Source organism: Spermophilus citellus (genome assembly GCF_964194105.1).
Source record: "Spermophilus citellus genome assembly, chromosome: 5".
In the NCBI taxonomy this organism is placed as follows: domain Eukaryota; kingdom Metazoa; phylum Chordata; class Mammalia; order Rodentia; family Sciuridae; genus Spermophilus; species Spermophilus citellus.
The window spans coordinates 82,254,972-82,281,810 of record NC_138186.1 but is presented as its reverse complement, the minus strand read 5'-3'; the positions used below and the strand labels follow the sequence as shown (position 1 = coordinate 82,281,810).

The 26,839-nt window shown below is 36.2% G+C and overlaps 1 protein-coding gene across 3 annotated transcripts; it reads right to left on the bottom strand.

Annotated features, from left to right (window-relative positions):
* Positions 1 to 2,519: 2,519 nt before the first annotated feature.
* On the bottom strand, positions 2,520 to 21,527 carry OGFRL1 (opioid growth factor receptor like 1). 3 transcript variants are annotated; one of them, XM_081296652.1, is made up of 8 exons: positions 21,060 to 21,527; positions 16,829 to 16,915; positions 16,597 to 16,678; positions 14,048 to 14,126; positions 13,883 to 13,949; positions 13,624 to 13,769; positions 8,432 to 9,083; positions 2,520 to 4,102 (listed from the first exon to the last, which is right to left on the bottom strand). In XM_081296652.1, exons 1-8 carry the CDS (start codon positions 21,291 to 21,293, stop codon positions 4,070 to 4,072), a joined length of 1,380 nt encoding a protein of 459 aa, XP_081152778.1. In that variant the 5' UTR covers positions 21,294 to 21,527; the 3' UTR covers positions 2,520 to 4,069. The 3 variants fall into 3 exon arrangements, with proteins under 3 accessions (XP_081152778.1, XP_081152776.1, XP_081152777.1); XM_081296650.1 differs by having other exon boundaries at positions 2,520 to 7,908; positions 21,060 to 21,526; XM_081296651.1 differs by having other exon boundaries at positions 2,520 to 7,908; positions 16,597 to 16,675; positions 21,060 to 21,526.
* Positions 21,528 to 26,839: the final 5,312 nt, after the last annotated feature.

The window sequence follows — 26,839 nt, the reverse complement described above, 5'->3', positions numbered from 1 at the left end:
ATGTATGTATATATATAAACACATAGAGAAGGAAAGTAATGAATGGCTGTTTAGTACATTACATTCACAAGTGATGGAAATTTTTTTATCAATATCAGTATGTCTCAATTCTATAACTGATAGCTATTTTGGTAAAAATTACATTAAAATTACAAGTGAAACTTACTATACTTTCTTCAATCTATAAATCTGATCAACATAGATTAGATTGGTTTCCATTAATATAAATGTTCTACAATTCCTCTTATGACAAAACATCGCATTATTTTCTAGAATACCTGCAACTAACTATGAGCAAGTGTCTGAAATATGTCCCTGGGGTTTCACACCTTCTCTAATCTTTCCAAGAACTCTCAAAGTAGATTTCATTACCAATGAGAGCCCAGAGACTCAGAGAACTTACATGGCCTGCCCAAAGCCACACAGTCTGTTAAAAGTGATGATGTTGCCATGTGTACCCAAGTCCATCTGGCTTCAAAGTCTGTTCTATCCCCATTAAACAAAATGTCTTTGCCCTTACTTCACACCCCACCCCAGCTCCGTTTTTTTTTCTTGAACTTTCTTACAACATTAAATCATCCACTTAAAGATATCAAACAATCTCATTGTGCAAGGATTGCTGTCAGATCTCATTTGACTCACCTTGCCTACCATTTTTCCTGTTTACTCTTTCTCTAGCCTCTTCCTTTTCCAAAGCTGAGAGTAGATTAAATCAGCTACTTCAACCTCAGTAAAAATATACCATATGCCACTTGGAAACAGAATATTTGTATATTTCTGGGTAGTGTTTAATCTGCAACAGGGTTATAAAAAATAGAAAGATACTAATAGAGACAAATCAATAAACTTGGTCTCGCTAAGTAAACTCAAATCCATGCTGGCTCTCTAATCTGTCTCTTTAATATCCTACTTTAAAATGCTGTTCCAATTAATCCTACATATTCATGGGGATAATCCCAAAGGCAAGATAATCCTCATGTGTGTTCCCTTTAATAGGCTGACGAATCAGCCACCACTACCAAAACCTAAATTCACTCACAGGAACCAACTGTTCATCAGCACTTTCATCCAGGTTGGGATGTCCTTCCACTCCTGCAACACCAGCAAGCCTGCTTTGCATGCACTTGAGCCTTAAAATAGGGGAAATGTTGTAAATCTTTTTTTTTCCCACATTCTCTCCCTTATTAAATTTTACATTCTTGTAGAAATGCAAGCTCAGTCCTGCATTTCTCACTATTCTGAGAAATTCCATTTTCTCCAGATTTTAAATTGCCTTCAGATACTCACTATGTGCAGAAAAGAAAACCCTTCTATCTTCTGCTACCAGAATGTTTCCATTTTTCCTCCATGACAATAATTGTTTTTGTGTGTTCCTTTTTCTACTAAGCAATTCATCCAAAAGTTTTCAGTTAAAACCTTGCTCAATCACCACTATGGCTACTTTTTTTCTATCAGTTTCTCAATTATGCCCAATGTGAACTTATTCTCTTTGCACAATTCACCCTTAGCTCTCTCATCTTCTATTTTCCTGCCTGGATAGGTCAATGTAGTTGAACCAAAATGTCCTGCTTTTCCTCATTTCTGCCCCATTGTCCTGAGATTCCCAGAACAACCTCTCCTCTTTGAGCTCATAACTGCATTTTTCTTAATCAAAAACTTGACTTCCTAAAACATTAGCCTGCTTAATGAAGAAAAAAAAGCCATCTCCATTAGTTACTCACTGTCATTAATCTATATAAAATATACCTTAAAAATATCTGCATGGAAAAGGTAAAAAAGAGAACAATTAACACCTGAGTATTTAAACGTTTTTCTTACAAAAATCTCACAATACAAATAACTTCATATATAAATAAGATTTCACCCTTTGCAATAAAATATTTATTTCAGAGAATAAAGGAAATAATGTCAACCTTCTATGTTAATCATAAAAATATGCTTAATCACAGGAAAAGAGCAAGTCATTTTTTTCCAGCTCTAAAAATATTTTAATCATGCAAAATCAACATAATGGACTCTAGAACAATGCTAAAATGTTACCTAAGATGAATTGGCTTTTATTAGCTTTATAGGATGTATATTTGGCAATAGTTATTAAAAATAATTACTCTAAAGGAATTCTAAATATATTATTTTAGAAACAATATTTTAAAATACAACAGTAAGCAACAGAAACTATTGTTCTTTATACATTTTTGGCATAACACTGCCATACAGTTACAGAATTATAAAATAAGTATTTTATAGTACCATACAGTTCCAGAAACTGGTTACAACTTCTACCACATACACATGGTATTGGTACTAACAAACATGCATAGCATTCTGTAGTTCACACTGCAGTTGAATACAGAGCACAGAGAAGGCCCAGTGGCCACTGGATAATCAGAGCTTATGTGACAAGTAAAACACTTCTTTGTAAGAATTATATCCGTTTTCCTAAATATTCAAAATACAAAGGACACGATAGTTTCCAACTTTAAATAGTGACTACACTTAGCCAGACTGATCGTCTTAGATAATACAAAAGATAAGACAATATCCTACTTGGGAAACAGGTAAAAGGCCTTTTTAAGAAAAAGGGGGGGGGGGGGGAAGTTGTCAGAGGACCTAAGGTTTTGCTCTCACTTGCTTCTCTGAATGGTAATGCCCCACGATCACTGTGCTGGCAGCTCTTGACCATGTGGGAAACAGTACTTTAACAACCCACCTGTCACTGAGTCCTTCTCCTGGTCTGCAGCCTGTCCCTCAATTGAACTTCTAGTTGGTAAAACCACTGACTGTTGGTACACATAGACAAAGGAATTAAGCTTGGTATCTGATCATTGATTACTTCCATCAGTCTAAGGGAAAATTCCAACATGGAGTAGGCAAAATTTGTGGTTTAAGTGAGTATACTGACAGGATCTATTTTCACATCAGTCCCTGATCTCCTTGGCACAAATAGTTCAGAGATGATTCTCAGAGCGAATCCCATCACTGAGCTTCTTTAGACCATTCCTCACTTAATCCCAATAATACTGACACTTGTACAAATTTATAATTTGTGGTCTTTATTTCTGTGGTTTCTTATTACTGTTTCTAATTTTTTTGTTTCATTAGTTTTCCTTTTTTTTTTTATACATCTGTTAGCACAGGAGAAAACAAAACAATTGACCAATGAGTGCAAAAGTTGAACATTTCTTGGACCTAAACTTATATGTAACTATCTCCTTAATGAATAGAAACTGCTACACAAACTCCTTTAAAATTTAAAAAATGAAAATATGATAAACATCATAATTTAAATATTTTTCTTAAGGTGTTCTGATTTACAAAAAAAAAACTTTTAGCATAACATGTGAGCATTAATACCTTTTCTTTTAATCATTTTATTAAAAGTTTTTGTATGTTACTCTGAAAGAGCAAACCAAATTTTTATTAAAGGATGGGGGGGGCGTGCATGGAGGGTTGGAATTTTAATGCTTCCTAAGATAATTATAAAGAGTCACAATTTATATAGCAGATCCTAATTACTCACAATTTTGTAAACAACTACAAAGTGGTGGCAAATAAATTACAGCAGATATTTTGTCAAAACTGATACCCATTAAAATTGTGTGTGGAGTGCAAAGCAGCCTGTCCTCCCCAGAGGTCAGAAATCATAGGGCTCAACATGCTCATGATCCAGAAGATGCCCTGAGGACCCAGCAGGTCAATGAAGAGGGTAAAATCCAGTGCAGGCTCCATTCCCCAAAGTATCCACTGGGGTCTTAGTCACCTCTCCCTCTCTGACCTCCACCTCTAGCCAAGGTTTGGGCCATAATACAAAAAAATTAATAAGAATCTCCAACATGAAGACTCTGAACCAGTAAAACAACATATTAAGAAGTTATTTCCCACAAATAACTAAAACAAAAAACTTCACAACAAAATAGGAAAAGTTGATGACACAGAACACTTTCTCTAATCTAGGAAGAAAAAAAAAGAACAGGGCTTTAAAAAATGTATGAGATTATAGCATAAGTTTTTCAAATTAATTTTAGATTCCTACAAACATCTACTGAGATTAAAGTTTTAATGACTTCTCTTATATAACACCATTTTCTGCATCCATCTGAATCTAAGAACAAGAAAGAAGTAAAACACAGATAAATATTACTTGTGTAGTAACTAAGGAATGGTTAAAGTGAAAATTACAGCCTGTAGCAAAGAAAAAGCATGAACACATGAAACAATACAGGTTAATCTTTCTTCCTTGAAACTCTTGTCAAATATCACACATACTGTGGTGAGTACACTTTTTTAATGAACTTATGCTCTTATTCCAAATGACAATTTCTCCAAAATGATAAAGCACCAAAGTAAATTTCATTAAAATAACTGATGTGATATACATGGTTTGAATAGTTCCTTATGACAAGATTTTACAATGGAGTAAAAGTGTAAACATCGGAATGAAAACCATTTACATTCATTAAGGCACATCTGGACACCTCCAGGCATTCATAACTATATGATTATTAATTTCAGTAGTAAGAGATTTCTACAGTCTGTCCCTGAACACAATCTGCTGGGTGGGTTGGATAACTAGAACAAGGCAGAAGGCAGGGCAGGACTCACTGTCACCCTAGAGATTGCCCACACAAATCTGTTCCTGTAATGAGCCACACAGAACTCAATACTGAAAGAAGTCAGGGGACAGACACAATTCCTAAGTCCAACGTTTCCTCAGATCATCTTTTGCTACAACTGAACCTGCATTTAAATGACCCTAACATGTCTAATTCCTGCCTTATATTGAACGCACATGCCCCAAAGAGAAAGTGGAATTTTCTAATGGAAAACAAAATAGAAATCCTGAAAATATTCCTGAAACAAGGGATCTACTTACCTCAAAGGACATTAAAGACTTGTAGATGTCATTAAATTAAATTAAGCAACATCTTTCTGTTCCTGGTTTACATAACAGAGATTTTAGAAGAGCTTCTAATACAGTTTCTTAAAAAATAAATGTTTGACTTCGTTACTCAGTGGATTATAAACTCAGCCATAACTCTATTGACTTGGGACATTTAGCATTAAAACAATTAATCAAATATTCTCTTATTCATCAATCTAACCAGATTTTGACAATTTGATATGGTTTATTTTACCAAAATGATGTTTTAAAGACTAACTCAGAGGTATATTATACTGTTTTTCCTTTTTCATCATACTTTCACTCAAATTAAAGTATAAAAGCTAGAAGCAGAATAGGTAATTTTATATGACAAAATATGAAACATAATGACTATAACAGGTTTTATGCCATTTTTATGTTTATATTTTTAATACTTAGCAAAAAATACCAGAACTTCCCTAAGAACTCCTGAGTTGTAAATTTTATTTTCTCTTTGAAGCTGGGGAAAAAAAAGGACTCTCAAAATCTAAAGCAAAACTATACAATATAATTTTTAAAGTGACAACTGACTTGATTTAGAGAAAGCAGATATATCTTCATTTCTTTTATGATTCTTTTGAATTTTTTATGAGATTGAGCATGATAATGTATAATGGTGCAATAATCAATGTTAGAAACTTCTCTACTGTACAGAAATATATCTTATATATCACTTTAAAGTATTTCAAAATAATTTCACATATTTTATCTCCTTTGATATATGAAAGCACAAAATATTAGAAATATACTAGACTAAACAAGCAATATAACATCTATTTGCCATGAAATTCAAGTTACTATTTTATTAATAGCCAATATTAACTATCCTTGCAGCCTGTAGTACAACAATAAAGACTATATTTGCAAATACACAATAATGTTTCTAGTTATTTGGCCATGCTTCACTGAATTTTCTATAACAGCTTCTCTGTAAATTTCTGCAAGCACATGGTAGTTTTTAAAAATACAAAACAGAAGTTAAACCCCAGGGGGCAGTTTCATATCTAAGACACACATAAACACATATCTATAGATCTTATTTTAAAAAACCATTAAATATACAAAGTATTCTTAATATAAAAAGTTCTAGACATTTAATTTTTATCTGCAAAAAGAATGTCATCCCTACTTATTCTCCACTTAATAATTCTCTCATTAGTTATTTACAGATTAAATGTAGGAAACTATAGTCACATATGAATATACATTTAAAAAACAGATGATGGAAAAAGGCCACTATTTTGGATGGAAGCCAGGAAGTTCTCCCCTTGAAACTAAGTATTCTCAAATAAAGTAGCACAATGTAACAAAATCCCTCATAAAGAATAATATTTTAAAAACTAAACTGTTAAATGAAATGTTTTTCTTCTGAGGGCTTTAATATACTATAATTTCTAAGTAGTTCAGATTATATTCATTTATTTTAGTATCTGGTAATGGTAACTGTTAAAATATTAACAGTTACTTATCTATTAACAGTTACTAACATTTAATATTAAACATATGTGACCGGATTAGTATCTGTAACTGTTAAAAATATTAGAAGTTAAATTAAAATATTAAAAGTATTAATAGATACCAGATACTAATCTGGTCACATGTTTAATACTAAGCATTTAAAAAGCAGTCTGAAAGTGTCTATACACTGTCTATACACAACTAGTAAGATATTTTGAATTAAATTAATATTATTCCTATAATTCAGCCTAATTTAACAATTCACTCTTATCCACTAAACTCTGTGGAACTGTTTATTAAGATCTACAGGGACATTGCTATGACAAGCACCGTGTCAGAGGATCCATGTATTTCCTGCGTGTAAAAAAAAAAAGGAAAAAACAAACTTAAACTGTTACCTCAAATTCTTAGTACTTCAATTTGACATGTTATAGGAACTAAAAATGATAAGGTATTCTATATTCTACATATTGAAACATGAAATAAAACATGAGTGCTACTAAGACTTTCATGAAAAAATCAAGATTAAGCAAGTGGGGTGTTTTTGCATAAATTTCAAAGCAATAAAATCATATTTCTAAAGACATACTATCAGTGTGATTATTTTCTAGAAATCCACTGCTTAAAGTGTGGATCAATAAATATAACAGAAGATGATATGATGGGATATGAATAGGCCATATAAAAAAATCCTCCAGGGGATTAAAGTAAATAGAACTTTTCTTAAAAGTGAAAGAGAGATTAAAAAAAAAAAAGTCAATTTATTTCTAAGTGATATAATATGAAAATGTTTATATATTCATTGATTTTTCCATATTTGTGTATATGTTTTGAAGTTTTCATCACAGTGTTTCTGATTATTTTCTGATTTTAATAGTAATTAGTATAATATTATTGGAAATAAAATTGTTTTCAGTAATTATTAGTAATAAATTAAGTTCTTACTAGAACTGAGTATATGAAATTTCAAACTATTCTCGATTTGAAAGTTTGATAAATTAAAGATGCAAAACTATATATGTATATATTAAAAGATACACTGTAGAATAAACAACATAGTAATTTAATAATCCACATATCACTGAGATATATTAATGAGTTAAGAGATATGCCTATTGATAGTGCAAGAGGCATGCCTTTTAAAAATGAATAATTTCCTTTTTTCCTTTTTTAATTCTTCAGTCATCTGCATCCAGAATCAACCACCAAATTTATGTAGAACATCCATTTAAGTAAAGTTCTTTTTTGGACTTTTGCACCAAAATTTGTTTTTAAGCACTTAATACAGAAAATATTTTTATTATTATTTTAAAGAAAACTCTGAAATCATACAATTAAAAGTTGCCCTCTGTTCCATTTAGATGTCAAGAAGATGATTATCCTAATGTATACTATAAATACACTTGATAGCTGACAAAGATGGCGGCTCAACGGTGAGCGAAGAGAGAGGGAGAAAGAAGACAGCAGGACTGACAGATTCGCTGGGGAGGTCAGAGCTCCCCCAGGACCTCCATTTCACTTATCAGAATCTAAAAATAAACACATTGAAGCATTAGGATCAAAGAATCCAAAATATTTTCTGAATATATCTGGAAAAACTAAACTTTTTCTTCCTACTTCAAAAATTAATCTAAAAATCAGGTAAAGTATGGAGATACAATGAAAATGTTGTCTTGATTTTTTTCCATGGAATCTGTAGTCTCTTGAAAGAACATATTTGACGTGCATATCAAATACTACATGATTATTTCTAGACACCTTGAAAATAAATTTAAAGTAATTGTTATATACAGAATTTGAAAACTCACATCCTAAAACCATTACAGAATATATTCATTTATTATATCTGGTCTTAAATCCTCTCATTAAATATCCAATTCATTGTCATCCAAAATAAATAACAACAAAATGCTTACAAGAGAAAACACAAACAGGTGGCTAACAGTGGAAACATGACATCATCTCTGTTCTTTAGAATAAATTAGACAGTAGCTTTTTCCTCCCTTAACCTAAACTGGCTTTTGATTTTCTGATAATTCACTATAATAGTACCTCATCATGGCAACTGGTATTTCCAGGATTTTCACAGTCTTTGTTATGATTTTCGCCCTCTTCTTCTTTTTCAGAAGGAGATGAACTCTCCTTTCTTTCTGTTGGAGCAGTAACTGTTTTCTCAGGTTGAGCATTTGAATTTCCAGTATCACTGTCCTCTGTGTTTTCTGGTTTGGCAGCTTCATTGCTGGGCTCTGGGCTGGGCCTGTCTGTCTCTTCCCCAGACTCTTTTGGTGCCACTTTTTTTTCTTCAGCTGTTTTGCTATTTAAATGAACAGCTGAAGAGGAAGTTTTGGAGTCCTTGGATTTTTTGTGCATAGACTGTGTTTGACTGTTATGACTAGAGGCAGGAGGGGCTGGCATTTTCTGAGCTTTGCTTCCCTCTGATTGTTCTTTTTTAGGTGGTCCCCAGATAAAATTCTCTGAAGGTGTGTAATGTTTCTGGGCAAACCGCAGGAGCTTTCTCCTTTCTCTTCGATCTCTAATTGTATAAACAAAATACTCCAGAGCACTCTGCTTAATATTGGGAATAGTGTTTTCCACAAGAGCTTCATGAAGAATAAATTTTACAAGAGGAGATTTAAAACTTTCATATCCAAGCTCACCAAGGCTTTTGAGAATACGGGTGATTCTTAAATAGTTGTGCTGGGACCTGGAAGAGAGGATTGAATAAAATGAGGTGGATGGTGAAAACTAAGGGGAAGAAAGCAGGAGAATACAAACTATTGGGAAAACATCTTTTTATGGAAGTGTAAGACAAGGAAATATGCCTTGTAATGATTTTCTTAAATATTGATAAAAAGAATAAGAGTTTATGAAAACTTTACACCTCGATGTAATCTCAATCTATGTGAAACTCAAATGTATAAAACAAACTCTGCCCTTTTAGTTCTTTGTATTGGAAAAATATTTAGATTTAAATTTATGCCCCCTAGTATTAAATTGTTTATTTATTAAATTCACCAAGGGCTGAGGACAAGTGGTTTAAAAGAGCATTTATAGGAGCTACCACAACCAGCCACAGCATAGTACCATATCATTATATGAACGGTGAGTACAGTACAATAAAATATTTTGAGAAAGCAAGAAAGACCATGTTCACATAATATTTTTATAGTATATCATTAAAACTGTTCTGTTTATTTATTAGTTGTTGTTATTAATCCCTTACTATGCCTAATTTACAAACTAAACTATATCAAAGGCATGTATGTATAAGAATAAACCATAGTATACATAGGATTCTACACCTTCCATGGTTTCAGGCATCCACTGGGTGCTTGGAACCTATACCTTGTGGATAAGGGGTAACTTCTGTATCTGTAACACTACCAATGATGTATAGTACTCATCAAAGGTAGCTAGGGTTGAACATAAAAACATTAACTAACAGCTGAATGGTGTTATTAATAGTGTCCACTAAACAGCAAAATCCATCATGTAAGCCAAATTCACAAGGAAAGCAGCAAAAACCATTCTACCTGGCTAGAACAATTCTGACAAAGGATGCAAAAATGACTTATTTAATAGAGCATCATTTAACAGTTGAGAGCATGGGCCTCAGAGTCAGTCATACTCTGGCTCTGTCACTTAGCAGCTATGTGAAATCATGACGACTCTCTTAGTATCTTCATCTGCAAAATGGGACAAACATCCCACAACTTACTGGACTTTTGTAAAAAATCACGTGAATTTATAGATATATAAGGCATGAAAAACTTAACAAATATCAGATACTGTTTAACATGATTATTCTTATCATTATCTCTAAAGATTTGTTATTGTGAACCACCAAATTTGTATCTGTTCCAAATTAATAACCTAATTCTCTTCCATCCTGGTCACTCTCACCTCCTCTTACACTATCAGAAAAATTTAAATCTCATTTCTGTGGGCCTTGATTCCAAAGATGCAATCTTTCCCCAAATTATACTAATATCTTTCCTCTCTATCTCAAAACTAAGGCCATTATTGGATTAATGCTTTCCCAGAGGTTTTTTTTTTTTTTTTCACTATTCATACTCTACTTCCACAAACTCATTCAGCTCAATCCTTGCCTTACCAAAGCCTAAAGAAGTCTTCAGCTACACGTATTAATCATGTCTGTCATCAACAGCTCAGGTAGGTATTATCCAACATTCCTACTCAACCAGAACCAGCACTTAAATTTCTTACTTTCTGAAACCTGTTTTATAGCTCAGTCACTTCACTTTTTACAAAGTTCTGTCCTAGCTTCCAAAAGTACTTTGCTTAGGAATAACTAGGAAATTATTTGAGAATGGTGAAGAAGGATATTGACAAATTATTTTAGGTATGGAAAGGGGGTTTTTCCATGGCCTTATATTTTAATGAAAGAATGTGGACAAAACAAAATCTTAATGATTCAGGCTAACCATATACTGGAAAAGACAAGTGTAACAATAATTTTTAACATCTCTATCCTTCTGGATGTTTTCCAAGTATTATACTAAGTATTGTTATACTAAGTAGTGTCTTTACATCCAACTCTTTGAAGCCCAAAGGGCAAAAAATAGCACAGATTATATTTTAGTTTTATGAATTTGTATTTTTTCATAGTTAGGAAATAAGAGTGTTAGGAGACAGTACAATCTGGGTGAAGTTAAGACAATGTGTCACCAACAGTAGAATTGACTTAATTGTTAATATTTGTATGGAGTTTGTGTATTTGAACAACTTAGTGACAAAACTCTTGAGGAACATCTGCTTCATATGTCTGTGAAAAATTGATGTATGGAAAGGTGGAAGAATGTTTACAAGAGATGCTATGTGACAAAATGAATATGTATTTGCAACCAGCTCAATTTCATACAATTAATCTTCAATGAATGGTCAAGTTAAAATATCTGTACATTTATCTTTATCTACATATTCTCCAGTTAATATATTTATAGTATAAAAGGACAAAAACTTGGGTTGAAGAAAATGATGATCAGGAATTGGAAATAAAATTACAGAAGAGAACAATTGGGTGTTTCGGTATGATTTGACGTGTCACAATGAATGAGAGGAGAGTGGCTAAAACCCACTAGTGTTACAAGCAGTCTTGAGGATGTACAACACATAGAAAAGCAATTGGGCTTCAACAGATGTAAAGGCAATAAACAGTCGGGCATGGTCAGGAAACTAGATAGGTGAAGAGAGAACACACAAAAAGCAAGAACCAGAAAATAGGAAAGTTAGAAGGGATTTCTGGGCCTAACATATGTCCCCACTATGGCTCAGTAATCTCAGCTGATTACAAATAAAATCATAATTACATCTTAGTGGTTGGTCTATATCTCTATACTCTCATGACTGGAAATATTTCACTTCTTTTAAAATGGTCACTTGTTTACTCCATGTCATTGTATTTCTTTTGATTCAATAATTTTCCTTTGCTTAGCTACTATAAGTATACTGAATTCTTTGCCTATTCTAGAAAACTTAAGATGCCATACAGATTAAAACACATATACACTGTGACATTTAAGAATAAATGAGAAAAGGACTCAACAGAAGAAGAAGATGGAATAGACATTTTCATATCATCCCACATGATTTGTTCAAATCTAGTCGAAAAAATTTTTGGCAACTAAACTAGAGAGGAAATGTTTTCTGGCAGATTCTAAGACAGTTAATCCAGAACTGGAAAGGCAAAGAAAGACAGTGCACAGTAGAGAAAAGGTAGCTAAATGGAGCAGAGTGAGAAGGATTGTTAATTCAGACTCCCCTCCCTGACTCAAGCCAGGAGATCTTTCAGCTAAAGCCTTCAGAAAGGGCCCTGTTTATAGCTATAAATCAGAGGATCTGACAATAAAACCCAAGGAGGATTTGAGTCTGAAAACCACATTTTGTTCATGATTTATTCATTCAACAAAAAATTTACTAAACAAAATTGCTATTCTGATCAAAACCAAGTTGAGAAAAAGAGACTTTGAAATGCTAGATGTGAGTACACAAAAATGTGGCCCTATCCGACCCTTTCTAAAGTCTTACTTCAACCATCCTTCCTAACAATAGGCTACTAGCATACAGCTTTCTTTGACAGCGTGACCTAAGTGCTTAGAAACTTTGTCCAGAGATACTTACCTGCACTGCTCAGGTAGAGATCACTCACTCACACACACACACACACACACACACACACACACACACACACCAAAACTTAACTTGAGTTATGAGTTAAGGGGTGGCTAATCAGGATCATAATCGTTATGCACATATCCTCAGTATTTTCTTACAAGTTACCATTTTAATAGTGTTGATAATAACTAAAAAGGAAAAAGAAGGCTCAACTTTTTTATACCCATTTTACCAAAGCAAGACGAAAGTCCTAGAAGACAAATAATTTACATAACTGATGCCAAAATTCACATTGTTCTGACCAAAGAATTACTTAAGTTTGTTCTCTTTTTTTCCTCTTACTACTTGCCCAGTTAGCTAATTATAATGTGCTAAAAAGTGCTTTAAAACTGTTGGTTTTATAGTCCAGCTCTTATAAGTCACTCTATAATTAAAAGAAAAAAAAAGCCAGTGTGCGTATGAAGAAAATATTTTTAAAAATAAGCTTTTGGTTATAAGTATTGATGAAAGTTATAAATATCCAAGCAAAATAAAATAGCAGAACATATCCAAATAAGCTAGGTTAAATTTTTCTTATAGGTTTTGGGGGTTAGTAGCTAAAACATGTGTTTTTGATTTTACCTAAATAGTAAAGATAATTATAATATTTCCTCTGTTTTAGTAAAAGGCACAGGTACATCTCGTTCCTATAATATGATTGTTATACATCATAGGCTTAAATCATGAATTTAATCTAAGAAGCATCAAGCTTGAAGGTGTTAGAAACTGACTGTGACCCATGAAGCCCAGTAGAAGGAAAACAAAAGGTTGCATGTAAACAATAACCATAAATTCCAAATACTGTGGTAGGAAGAGGGTAAGAAGCTCATTTGGCCACACGTGGGAACTTCAGCAAGAAACAGCTCTGAAACTAAACTGCTGTGTTTCTACTTGGAATTTAGTTCTTTTTCATTATTGTTTTATTTTAGAATATTGAACAAGGAATAAAATGCATTTCAGAGTGAATTCTGAACATAAATTATTGGCCCAACTGCTAGCTATTCCTATGTTCCACAGAGAACTCTGACTACAGGAAAATACCATTTATTTATCACAAGGGCTTTACTTACTCATTCAGATGCTGAAATCTTTCCTGCCAGTTAACAGCCCGAGCAACATTTCCATTTTTATCAATCAGTTTTATTCCAAAAAATTCTAGCATCATTTTATAAGCCAGGAGGAATCTTCTAATTGCTTCTTTTGTTTTTTTGAATTCCTAATAAGAAAAATGGAAAAAAGGGTCAGCTGACATGACTTAGAAGCTACCAGGAAAATAAAATGACACTATTATTTGGCCACTTTACATAAAATGAAATGAGTCTGCATTACCTCAATTTCATATGTAGTTAGTTCTTTAGCATAAAAGTTCAAGCCTTGTTCTCTCAGGGGAAAAAGCCTATTTTTTTTAAAAATAAAATTTTTTCTATTAACATTGTCTGTAAAGCATACATAATTAAATAGGACATGGTTCAAGATAGATAAAATGTAACTGACCATTGAATGTAAGTGTGGTTGTGCTCCAGCTTTTCATAATCTCCTTTCCATTTATTTAAAACTTCTTCAATGTAAACACCTAAACGGTAAATATTTAGAAAAAGAAAGAGAGGATTAAAACACTGTGAAGGCATTTTAAGATTTGAATTACCTGAATTTTATATTAAAACTTTTTAAAATTTAAAAATAGTACACAAGAATAATGTTTTTTTAAAGAAGAATATCCTATCCATATACTCAGTTATAAGCACAAAAAAAATTAATAGTACTCAAATCACAGAACATTCTATTGGGCAATGTACTCTACAGTAGAGGTTGGCAAACCCTGGCCTGCCAGCTATTTTATAAATAAAGTTTTATCAGAACACAGCTAAGATTAATTTATGTATTAAAAGATTAATTTATGTATTATCTATGGTTGCTTTTATACTATAATAGCAAAGTTGAGTTGCTGGCAACAGAGACTTGCTAATCTACAAATATTTACTACCTGCCCTGTAAGAAAAAATTCTCAGTATTCTCCTGTTTTACTAAGGAAATTGTGCAATTTGCTGCTCACACACTAGTGAAAAAATAAATCTAGGGAGTAGAACATAGGTCTTTCTATTTCTGGAGAGTATGCTCTTTTACCATGTCCCAGTGTTCCCCTACAAGAACTTACTATGGTAAAATCCTCCTGATGCTCAAGTCTATCAAGGTCCTTACAATTGACTATGTAGCCATTTAGTCAATCTTATGAAAATAGAAGCATAGTACTTCTCTAAACATAGCTCACTTCCTTCTTTCCTCCAGACATCACCATTTCCGTACTTGGTAAAATGCTAAAACCATTTGCCTTTGTCATTGTTTTCCCCTCCAATGACCTCTGTTCCCACTTAATAAGTAAAATATACCACAGCAAATTATGCTTACTGGCAAGTGTGCATTTGTGTGTACACACAGGAGAGCAAAGTGTGTGAATTGGCACATTTGTGTAATACACTAGAATAAGGTTTAATGTGACCTTAGCTAACATTTTTGACCCCATTATCTAAGGTTTCCAAATAAATTTTGTGATAAAATACAAAAAAATTTTATGTGTTGCTTGAAGCTGCCAGAGCTTTAAATTATTAACTCAAAAATAAATTCACCACTAGAAATGTAAAAATAGAGTTAAATACTGTCATAAATTTATGTTCAATATTTCTAACACTTAAAGGCATTTCTTTAGCTGAGTTTTATGACATTCAAATTAGAGACAAATCAACAAACTATGTGCATTTCTTCAAAAGGTTTTCTTACACCAAGTCCTAACAAAACTAATAATTTAGTTAATATTTTTCCATTGACTAAAATAAAAGCAGCATATTTCTATCATTAGTAATCAGAAAGTGCATTTTTATCCAGAGGTTTTCCTTCAAATTCAAGCAGGCTTTTAGAACACCAGAAAGTTCGAAAACAGCAGATGTGGCCACTTGACTCCCAATTTATACATTTCTCAGTATACAAATTGGGACTCCCTCCTCTTAATACCCAATCCAGCCTTTAGATCTCTTTCCTCCAGTTCAAGGAGGAAAAGCAGGATCTCTTTCCTCCAGTTTACCAAAGAATGCAATATCTTGCCACCTTGAAAGTCTTACAATCCATGATCCTCATTTCCTGACTCACTTTGATGTGGATTTGGCTCAGTTTCCATGAAGAACAAGGAGCAAGAACCAGAACTGTATAGTCATCTCAAACAGAAAGGGACTCTAAAGAGAGAAGTTGGCTTCAGCTTCCCTGGTTTGACCTGGATAAAATGAGGCTGCCCATCATGAACCACAGTGTGGTGCTTCAATGAAATATGCAATTTTGTGGTCAAATTACCATAGCAGCTGCATCCTCTCCCTAAGGGTTTGAAAAAGATCCTACAAGGGCAACTGTAGAGTTGTGAAGGAGACAAATTTTTTTGGCAGAAGTAGATGGAGATCTACCGCATCCTCACTCCCTCTCCCAGGATCCTGGAACACTAAACTGGGATGGCTGTATCTTCCTGACCCATAGCTCTGAAACTGACAGGAAAGATAATTCCAAATACAGACAGCATTTTCACTCACATTCTAAATAATTTAAGGGTATGGCATACTGGAAAGAACAGTGGACCCTAGAACCTAGACCTAACACGACAATTAGCTGAGTGACCCAGCAAGTCAATCACTGAACTCCCTCTGACCTCATTTTTAAGATGAGAAAGCTGAATTTGAGCTCCTCTAAAATCCTTAGTAGTCTAAAACTTTATGTTCTATAAATCTCTTCTTTTCTGTTCACAAAACATTGCCCCTAGTACCTTTCAGATAATAGTGATGATATACAAATTGTGGGAAAGTATCACTAACAAATAGCTACTCCTCCAGAATTTACCAAGTGTGTCCACAATCCTAAAGCCTAGGACTTTGGAGACACATTTGACTGAATGGTAAAGTCAGTTTACAGATGCAATAAAAATGTACTAACCATGGAATAAACAAAGAATACCCAGGTGTATGCTATTATTTAAAGTTTGCTTTTTACCAAAGTAGCAGATTACTCACCATCTGGCTTAAATGGAATTTTATTCTTATAGAAACGAAGATTGCTCAAGTCATTTTGATATCGGATATCTTTGAAGTTCTGCTAAAGGAAAAAATAAATCAATCTCTAGTACATGGAAATACAAAAAAAGGCACAAGGACCCTTCTGATGTTTTTCTCATTGGCACCATAAAATTAGGAAAACAGAAGGGAAATATTTTACATTTAAAAGAAAAACATCCTACACTCTTACTGGGTACTGATGTCGGTATTTGTACAAATCCCTTGCAGCATAAAAACTTCTCTTTGGTTTGGCAGTTGCTTCAGAGGAATCACCACCCTAAAATAAAAAGTGAAACTCTATTTACATATTGATGCAAGAAAATTTCACTACAAAATTTCCAGAACAAATTTGAAATAATGAACACTCATAAAGAAAGTCTGAAAATTTTCAACTTGCCCAGAACAATAAAAAGATTATAATTGTCTTTTAGTAATAGTAGCAATATTTGCTACTATTCTGTTTTCCTTAATTGTACCAAAAATTTTTGCCCTATGGCATATTACTAAATTAAAGACTATTCACCAAATGCCTTTGGAGGACAAATGTTATGGATCGATATCCATCAGAAATAGAACTCAAATGAATTCAAAACATGTATTTTACCAGCTGTTACCCAAATGATCCTATGACAAAGCTTATTTTAGAATACTTTAGATAATACTAAAAAAAGTTAGAATGATAAATCAATTTTACAAAGAAAAATTGTCATTAAATTTGCAACATTTAGTTGTGCACAGAAGTCAAGCAATATTTATGAAAGGATGATTTTAAAACAAACTAAATAGCTTTCTAAACTCCATCCTTTATAGCACCATAACAAGTACACAAAAGCATGGGTAATCATCTGTTCATTCAATGATAATGTGAGGTGACATAAATCAGCAAATTTAAAATATATACACTCAAAACAATAAAATGTTCTCAAATGAAATGAACATCAGATTGAAGTAATTTACATGTGGTAGCTCACTCATAATATTTACATCCTAAGCTAAATTCTTATTCCCATGAAGTTCCTACCCCCCATTTTTAATGTAAAGATGCAGGTCAATATCATGAATTTGCATTCTCTAACTATACATATTGTTATAAAGTATGTTTTGTGTCCAGTTCACGCTGAAAGACAATAAGAACGACAAAAATGATGAAGACTACAATGTTTAGAACTGAATACTCATTATGAGCTTTGCTCCAAACTCTTTTCTCATTGTCCCTGCCCCCCTCTGTGTTGACAGACTGACATCCTCTAAGCAATTTTCACATATCTTTGAAGTGGTGTGATTCTCACTCTTGCTACAAGTACAGAGATGCTTTAATACCAAATCCTCTGATATTTATCATTAGTTACTCTGTCATGTTACACAAACAAGGGAAAGTTTAAAGTCTGGCCCTTGCCACACGTTTCAAAATAGCTCTGCCTAGCAAGTTTCTGAATCTATTTAGCCTGAGCTACAACCATATGAATCATCATCTTACACTTGTATAGAAAACACTTTTTCATTTGTAAAGTACTTACATGTATATTATTTAATTTGATTCTTGCAACACACCTGGCTGACAATTATTAGTGTTTCCATCTTAGAAACAAGGTAACTGAGGTTAGGGGAAAATGAACAAGACCCAGGGCCCAGTGACAGTGCAAGAATGAGGCAGGTTCCAAGCCCAACTAATTAGGTCTGAATCAACTTCAGTTGCACTACAAGTGAAGGATATATGGAAAAAAAATTTTTTTTATTGGTTGTTCAAAACATTACAAAGCTCATGACATATCATCTTCCATACATTTGATTCAAGTGGGTTATGAACTCCCATTTTTTACCCCATGGAAAAATTAGTATAAGATTAATAGCCCAAGACTTGGAGTCAGACTAAGGTGAGTCTTAATTCTGCTACTTAGTATTTGTGAGGACTTAAGTAAATCACTTGGTTGAATCTAGTTTTATCATCTATGAAATGGAGATAATGACTCATGCCTTACCTGCTCCCCAGGATAATCATGAGAATGACTACACCCTCCAACCTCTAAGTGTATCAGCTTGGCAGTATCTGTCACTGCACCTTCAGCCCCTATTTCTTCTGGACTATGTCCTGACCCCCTCTCCTGCTCAAGCAAGGTCTTGCTCCTTAACATATAGTTCCTCTTACCTGGATCATCAAAATTTCCCTCTTCTCTGGATCAGTCTTCTCAGCAAACAAATATACTGTACATCTTTAATCTTGGAATAAACACACAACACCTTCCAAGGCCACCATCGATTATAGATCCTTATTTCTAATTTTATAGTAAATCATCAAATAATCACTCCTACTCCTCTTTCCTCCTTTTCTCTTTCACCATTGTCCACCCCAATCAGGCTTTATCCTCAGCATCCCTTCAAAATAGTTCTTGGGAACTTTGCCAACAAATCTCCATCTTGCCAAACCAATTCTCAATGCTCATCTCTGGTACCCTCCCAACAGCACAGAGCCAGTGAAGGCCTCCATCCTTCCTGAAACACTGTTAGTACTTGGTTTTCAGGATACCACACTCTTAGTTTACTTCTTGTCTCACTTATCCCCTTTGTCTACTTCCTTTTGGGGTTCCTTCTCTTTACATCTCTGAACACAGGAGTAACCAGGACTTAATTCTCATTCTTCCCCACTCCTGGATGACCTCTTATATTCTTGGACTTTATCTCTGATCTTAAATGCTCTACTCATAAATAAAATTAACTACTCAACTGTTCTACTTGGATATCTAAAATGATATTAAACTCAAGAAAAACCTTGATTTACCCTCCAGAGCTGCTTTCTCCTTGAACTTTTTCATCTTAGTTAATGGTACCATCATTTGTCCAATATTCACTGGGACTAGGATGACAATAGTGCAAGTGGTGAGAAGTAGTCAGTCTGTAATGTACTTTGCAGGTAGCTCCAATAGTACTTGCAAATGGATTGACTGTTAGTGGGGAACAAATGGGGTGGACAGTCAAAAGGTTGAATTTGGATGTATTTTTTTTTTTAGAAGTTATATGGTGACACCAATGAGAATTAACCATTAAATGGGAATGAAAGGGTACATGTGGTCTACTGTTTATTGTGGTTGCAATTACTTGTTTGAAACTTCAATTACATTGTTTCATACAGATTGACCTGGTTAATTGGATTGATATCCCAAATTTCTGAAGAAGTTCTATAGAAGTTAATTGGGAAGCAAATAGAAGGAGAAAACACCAGAACAGTATCTAATATTTCCCTAAGGTTAAATTAGCAATGTAAATGACAGAGGAGCCAACCAGAGCACAACAGGCAGAGGAGAGGTATACTCAGGATTCCAATAAGTCCAAGATTCTGACTGTGATAATAGATGTACTTGGGTTTGTGTATTTCTCTTCCTATATGATCTTGGGCAGTTTCATTCTCTGTAAACTTCAGTTTTCTCTAAAATGAAAACTAAAAGAAAAATTTCACCCTGAAATTGCAGCTCATTTAAATAGCATGTTTGGCCAGATCCTCCACTAAGAAAACATAGGTAGGTTCCTCCCTACCTATGCAGAATCATCATCAAGATGGATGAGGCAGCACTCACAATAATAAGTAGGTGGTGGTTCCCCTAAAACCGGGAGGTCACATTGGTGTTTGGACTCTGTTTTCACACTCTCGCTGCTGCCCCATAACTGATAGAAGGCCTAATACGGAACCACAAACCTCAAACACGAGGCACACTTCTTCATAGGGTGAAGAAAATGTAGTTCCTCCTTTTTCAAGTTTCTGATTATTTTTTGAATCCAGAAGTTAAAGATGCCATTCACTTCTTTACTAACCTCTCTTCCAAACTGTATTAGTCGAATGGTTTAAGCATTGTTGGATCAACAAGTCTTCTAGGCGAAATAACACTTTTGAAGAATGTCCTGAACTTGGTGAAAGGCCTTACTTGGGATAAGAACTACGAAGTTTAACTTCGGATGAGAGGCTTCCGCAGTACTTTTAATGGCTGTAGACCCCACGGTAGGAGACACTGCCAGCTGCTTGGCAATTGCAGTCCCATTTTATTCGTAATACATTTTTTTAACCAATAACACGCACTAGTCGAGTTTTCACAATCCTCTATTTTTAGCCAGGTTCCTCCCACCCCACCTTCGCGTTACCTCGCTGTGCTGCAGAGGCAAAGAAAACCCATTCAAGTTGGGTTTAAGCCCTGAGGGACTTCCCTGTCGTACCCAGAGTCAGGGCCCAGGCCAGCAGCGGGCGACCCCAGTGCTCCACGCCGCTGCAGGCCTCTCGGGTCAGCCGAGCCTCTAGACAGCCGCGGGCGCGGAGGGGTCGGGGCGCAGAAGACAGCAGCCGCCCAGCACCCCTGCCCTCGGCACGAGGGGGTGCTCGGCGCTCGCTCCTCTCACCGGCGCTCAAGCCCGGCCCGAGGCCACCGGGGGCCGCGTACCTGCTCGGCGCCCGCCGCCTCGGCGTCCTCGTCCGGCGCTGGGCTGGCGCGGGGCCGCCCCCCAGCTCGCTCCGGAGGCTGCGCGGGCTCCTCGGGTTCCTGCCCCGGGCCCTCGCCGCCGCCGCCCGGCCCTGGCTCCTCCGGCTCCGGCTCTGAGTCCGTCTGCCAGGTGGAGTCGCAGTCCTCCACGGTGGTGGGCTCGCGGAAGCTGACCCCGCCGAGCAGGTTGCCCATTGAAGAGGCGGCGGCGGGCGCCGGGCTGCTGGGCGCGGGGCTGCTGGGCGCGCGGCGCGGGCTGCGGCAGGCACACTAGGGCCCGGGCATGGCCGCGGCCAGGGCGCTGGGCGGCAGCCTCGGCGCGCCCGCCGCCGCACTGCCTCAGCGCGGAGAGCAGCAGACAGGCACACTCGCGGGGAGGAGCCGGCGGCCCCAGGACCGCCGCCGCACACGCTCGAACCCGCCCATCTGGTTCCTTCTCCTCCCCACCGGCGGGAGCCAGTGTGGGCCCGGAGCCCGGGGGAGCGCACTGCCACTCCCAGGCCCGGCCGTCTTTCCTGATCCTGGGTGAAGCGCCTCACTTCCACTCCCCGCTCTCGAAGGCCTGTCATCGTTTGGCCTTTGGCGTTGCCTGGAGTGCTTAGGGGTCTGGGGCTCCCTCTCCCCACCTGGGGCCAGGAACCACCATGGAGGGAACCACCTCCTAGCTGAGCAGGAGAGTGATCCCTCTGGGTTCTGAGAGTCAAGGGCTGGAAGTTATGTCAAGGGGGTGTCACTGTCAGCTGGTGGGTCCTGTCCATACCCCCCACCTCTTCTCCCTCTGGGCCAAGAGGAAGATAAATAAGCTGCAGCAGAAGAAGACAAAAAGCTAATGGTGGCTGGGCACCACATAAACAGGAAGACCAAGCAACTATGACTGCCCTTAGAGCAGTCACCTAGAATCCCTGTGATCTAAATAAGGATGTCACCTCATCTAAAAAGCAAACGTCTTTTGAAACAAAAAGAGCAATAATGGACCAGCACATTGATCTCTGATAGTGTTACCCCAACACCTCCTCCAAATCCATGCTCTGTGTAGATAAAATGCCTCCTTAGAACAAATAGGCTGATTATAAGGGAAGAATCTTTAGCTCCATGCTCTGTTCTATAAATGAAAGGAGGAGTGGGAACCACATTAAGAAATATTAAAGATAAACAACATCATCAAATAAGTCATCCAGAGAAAAATGACTATAATAGAATTTGTACCCTGACTTTCTAACTAGTAGGGAAAGGAAAGCCTCTAGGAGTCAGAGCCTTCTGTGTGTGTCTCTAAAGTACTGGTTCAACTATAGCCCAGTGCCTTGGACCACAGTCAACCTTGGTAGGCACTCAGTAAACATTGTTGAATTGGACCAGAAATTGTACATAAATATGATTGGACAGTTGTACTTGGAATGGATGGTTTCTTTTTAAATGCTTCATGGTGAAAAGGATTCCAAATCAAGGGAGATGTGCTATTTCTAAGGGAAGAAGATCAGAGGAACAGGTCATCCATCACACAGTTAAGTCAGGATTGCCTCTCTTTAAGCATCACAATGACAGTCCTTCATCTATGAAATGGGACCAGATTTCTATCTCCCAAGTGACTTCCAGTTCTGACCTTTTATAGTCTTATTTACTGGGAAAAGCTCTAAAACTAATAAGTAGACACATGACACATGAAAAGGCTTTTTGGTCATATGGTATGAAAGTTGATGATGTATACTGAAATTGCTTTCATCAGACCCAGAAAAAATTAGAGCCAGGAAGCAATGAAGGGGCAGAGTCCTTGCTTGATTGAGATAAATACTTTCTCAAGGGCTTTCTAAGGCTCACAGGAGAGTTCTACAGAAACTAAGTGCTTTACACCTCTCTCTCACTATAACAGATTTTTGTAACAAAGTTTAAAGTTCTGTAAGACTGCAACAATACAAACAAGATAAACCTGGCAGAATACTTTCCCAGAAACAGTACTTCGCCCTATGAACTAATAGCAACTCCTTCCTCCCATTGCCAAGACCAATTAACTCTATCTTATGTAAATTTCCTCCCTTTTTGCCTTTAATAACTTCCCCTTGCTCAACTTTCTTAAATATACCCATAGCTCACTATGGCATCAGACTCCCATTGCAATGCTCTGCTATTCCCAAATAAATATCATTATTCTTTGGACAATTTCTCTCTGATTGTTATTTAGGTTGACAATAGCTTAGTGAAGAAAATGTGTGACAGCTGCAAAACATATGAATCCAACACTAAAAGTTGGGAATTTGATTCATCTTCCATCTGCAGAGGACCAGAACACCCTGTAAAAGTAAATGCTATCCACCCAGCCTAAAGCATTCCAGGGCCTGTAACAGAGAGTCTAGGGAGTTACTGGTGCTGTATCAGTTGGTCGTAGGTGTACATGGATTGAAGACAACCATACTTTCTTTGTTCTCCTCTCATTAAGATGGTGTTTGAATCAGCTTTTTCTACCACTACGACTAAAAGACCTGACCAGAACAATTGTAAAGGAGAAGTTCAGTTTCAGAGGTCCCAGTCCATAGACAGCAAGCTCCATTCCTTGGAGCTTGAGATGAGGCAGAACATCATGGGGAAGACTGGCAGAGTGAAGCAGCTCACATAATGATCAGTGGCAAAGAAAAGGACTTTATTCATTAGATCCAAAATATATAACCCAAAGCCACACCCCCAATGGCCCACCTCCTCCAGCCAAACCCTACCCACCTTCAGTTCCCACCCAGTTAAACCCATCAAGAGACTAGTTCACTGATGGGATTAAGGATCTCGTGACCAGATCATTTCTCCTCTGAACTTTCTCACATCGTCTCCCACTTGAGCTTTTGGGGACCACCTCACATTCAAACCATAACATAGTTTTATCTCTAACTCTTGAATTGGGGCTGACCTCAGGGACTTGCTTGAAAATTAGAATCTGGAAAATGTGAAATTCTGAGATTTTCAAAGTTAAACCATAAGGAACCTACATTTTCCAGTGGTTTTTGTTGTTATGGTTGTTGTTGTTTGTTTTGTTTTTTAATATTCACTGTGATATCCCTGAGCTGACATGTAAGTTCAACTACCTTGAGACTACCACACTAAAAAGGCTACTGGGTACATGTGTCCTCTAGTCACCTGTCCCAGCTGAGCCCTACTTTGCAGCATCCCCTCATGGAGTCTAGTCATTTTTTATTGAATCCTCCAGACCAATCTATCCATCAGCTGAATACCTTGGCTGTGACCTCCATTGACCCTACATAGAACACAGGAACCAGCCAGCAGAGCCCTTCTCAAAGTCCTGACCCACAGAACAGTAAAATGTTACAAAGTGGCTGTTGTTAGGTCACTGAATTTTCCAGTAGTTTATTATACAGTTTTAGATAATGGAACAGTAAGAAGTATCTGTGTAAGCTTATATGTATTTGTGCACATAAATACATAAGTAAATACTGCAACTAAATCCTTACCATTTCTAACACCTTTTTGCAAATATATCAGGTTTTTTTTTTTTGGGGGGGGTGGGAGGCTATAGATCCTGTGTGAATTTCTGCAATATATTTTCTAAAGAATATGACTGTAAATGAAATTACAACTTGATGTTATATTTTTTAAAGAAAGGCTAGAGCAATAGCTTGCCTGTATTTTAGCCACACTATATATTTAATAAAGTTAATTCTGTAGGTCTCTTATCCTTAGGTTCTACACACAGAAATTACTTTTCTTGAACAACCAATCTTTTTCATTATTGGTATTTTCAAGAGTATAGATCATTCCTGAATTGACAATAGAGACACGTGTCTTTGCAACATATTAAAAAATTTATCACTTTGTTAGGAGTAGTGGCATACATCTGTAGTCCCAGGGACTTGGGAGGCTGAGATAAGAGAATCACTTGTACCCAGGAGTTTAAGCTCAGGCTGGGCAAAATAGCAAGTATCTTTGTCAAACAAAAAAACTCACCGCCTAGTCTTGTTACCAGGGACATATCCATGTATCAATATATATTGCTTTTAATCAGTATATATCCAAGGTATCTTTGAAGAACATTGGATTCAATCAATAATATAAATAAATATGGATTGAGAAAAAACTATTATCAAAAGGACAACTATTTAGTTTCTTACTTATATTCAGATTCTCTCTTAAATGATGCAGGTACTATAGCCCTGCTCCATTGTAACTCTGTTGTCAACTTTGTTTTGAAAGCTTTTAAGGAGAGGCCAGCTTAAGGAAGAACTGGTGCTTCGACTTGTACTTCATCCAAACTTTTTTTTGGATGAAACCCAAATGCATCTGGCATATCTTGCATTGTCCTTTTTATAGTGAATTGTGTTTGGGGGACATTAACAAAGAAGGTTTGTTGTTATCTAATTTCCTTTGAGAGTTTTTCAAAAAAAAAAAAAGGAAAGGGCAGATCAAGGGCCATTTTATCCAACTTCAGGAGTTAACTCCTCAATAACTCCCTGGAACCTAAAACCTCTGGGGAAAAATAATATAAAAAATTAAAAATAATAAAGATAGCATTCCAAAGAAACATCTTAAATAAACAATAATGTATTACAATAGTCTGTGTTGGTTAGGTTTTCATCAGTGTGACCAAAATAGTATATCAGAACAATTTAGAAGAGGAAAAGTTTATTTGGACTCACTGTTTCAGAGGGTCACACCATGGTTAGTGGATTCCATTGCTCTGGGTCAGAGATGAGGCAGAACATCGTGGTGGAAAGCATAGTAGAGGAAACCTGCCCAGCTCATGTCAGTGGGGGAAGCAAAGAGAGAGCTCACAAGCAGATGGGGCAAAATACACAATCCCCAAGGCACATCCCTAGTAACCCACTTCCTCTAACTATACCCCACCTGTCTACAGTTATCACCTAGGAATCTGTTCAAACTATTATTAATCCACTAAGTGGATTAATCCACTAATTCAGTTACAACTTTAATAATATAGTCATGTCACACTAAAAAGCATTAACATAAACACAGGAGCTTTAACACAGGAAGCATTAACACATGAGCTTTTGGGGGATGCTTCATAACCAAACCATTATACAGTCTCTTTCACTAACCATAGTCAGGGTCTTTGCTAAAAACTTTGGGGTCTTTGTGCCCTTGAGAATAACACGCACCTTATTCTAGGGTTTGTTGAGCTGGACCCCTCACAGCAATTTAAATTGACAGCTTTATGCAGAACACATCCCAGCCTGCACAACATTACATGGAGTCTCTGACTAGGCCAGCCTTGCTGAAAATTTCCTAAGACAGGAGTATCTTAACAGAGGTATAGGTATGTGTAGGTAAGACAGGAGTATCTTAATGTGTTTTAATTTATGAAGACAAAATGTTTTGGGGTTTTCTACTTCTTCCTCCCTGCAAATGTTCTAAACCTTTCTTCTTGTATGACTATGAGATGTTGATTCCCTACCTCCCACTTTTTCAAAATCTCTCCTGCCACATTCCCTGACTATCACCAGCACCATAATCCCTTCTACAAAAGTCTATGTTCTCTCTCTTGAGATGTTGTGATTTGGTAGTCCTAATTTTTTTTCTGAATATTCTTTTTATCTTTGCAAGGCTTAATTGCAAAAGTATCTCTAGAATCTGTTACCTTTTTCTTAAACTTCTTTTATCTTTATTCCCCAAAATATGACCAGCAATTCAACTTTTGTATACTGGAACCAAAGTTCTTAAGGTTGCTTTAAATGAGATGCAGAAATAAATACACATACATCTTAGTTTCATCTAAACAGAACTTGCAA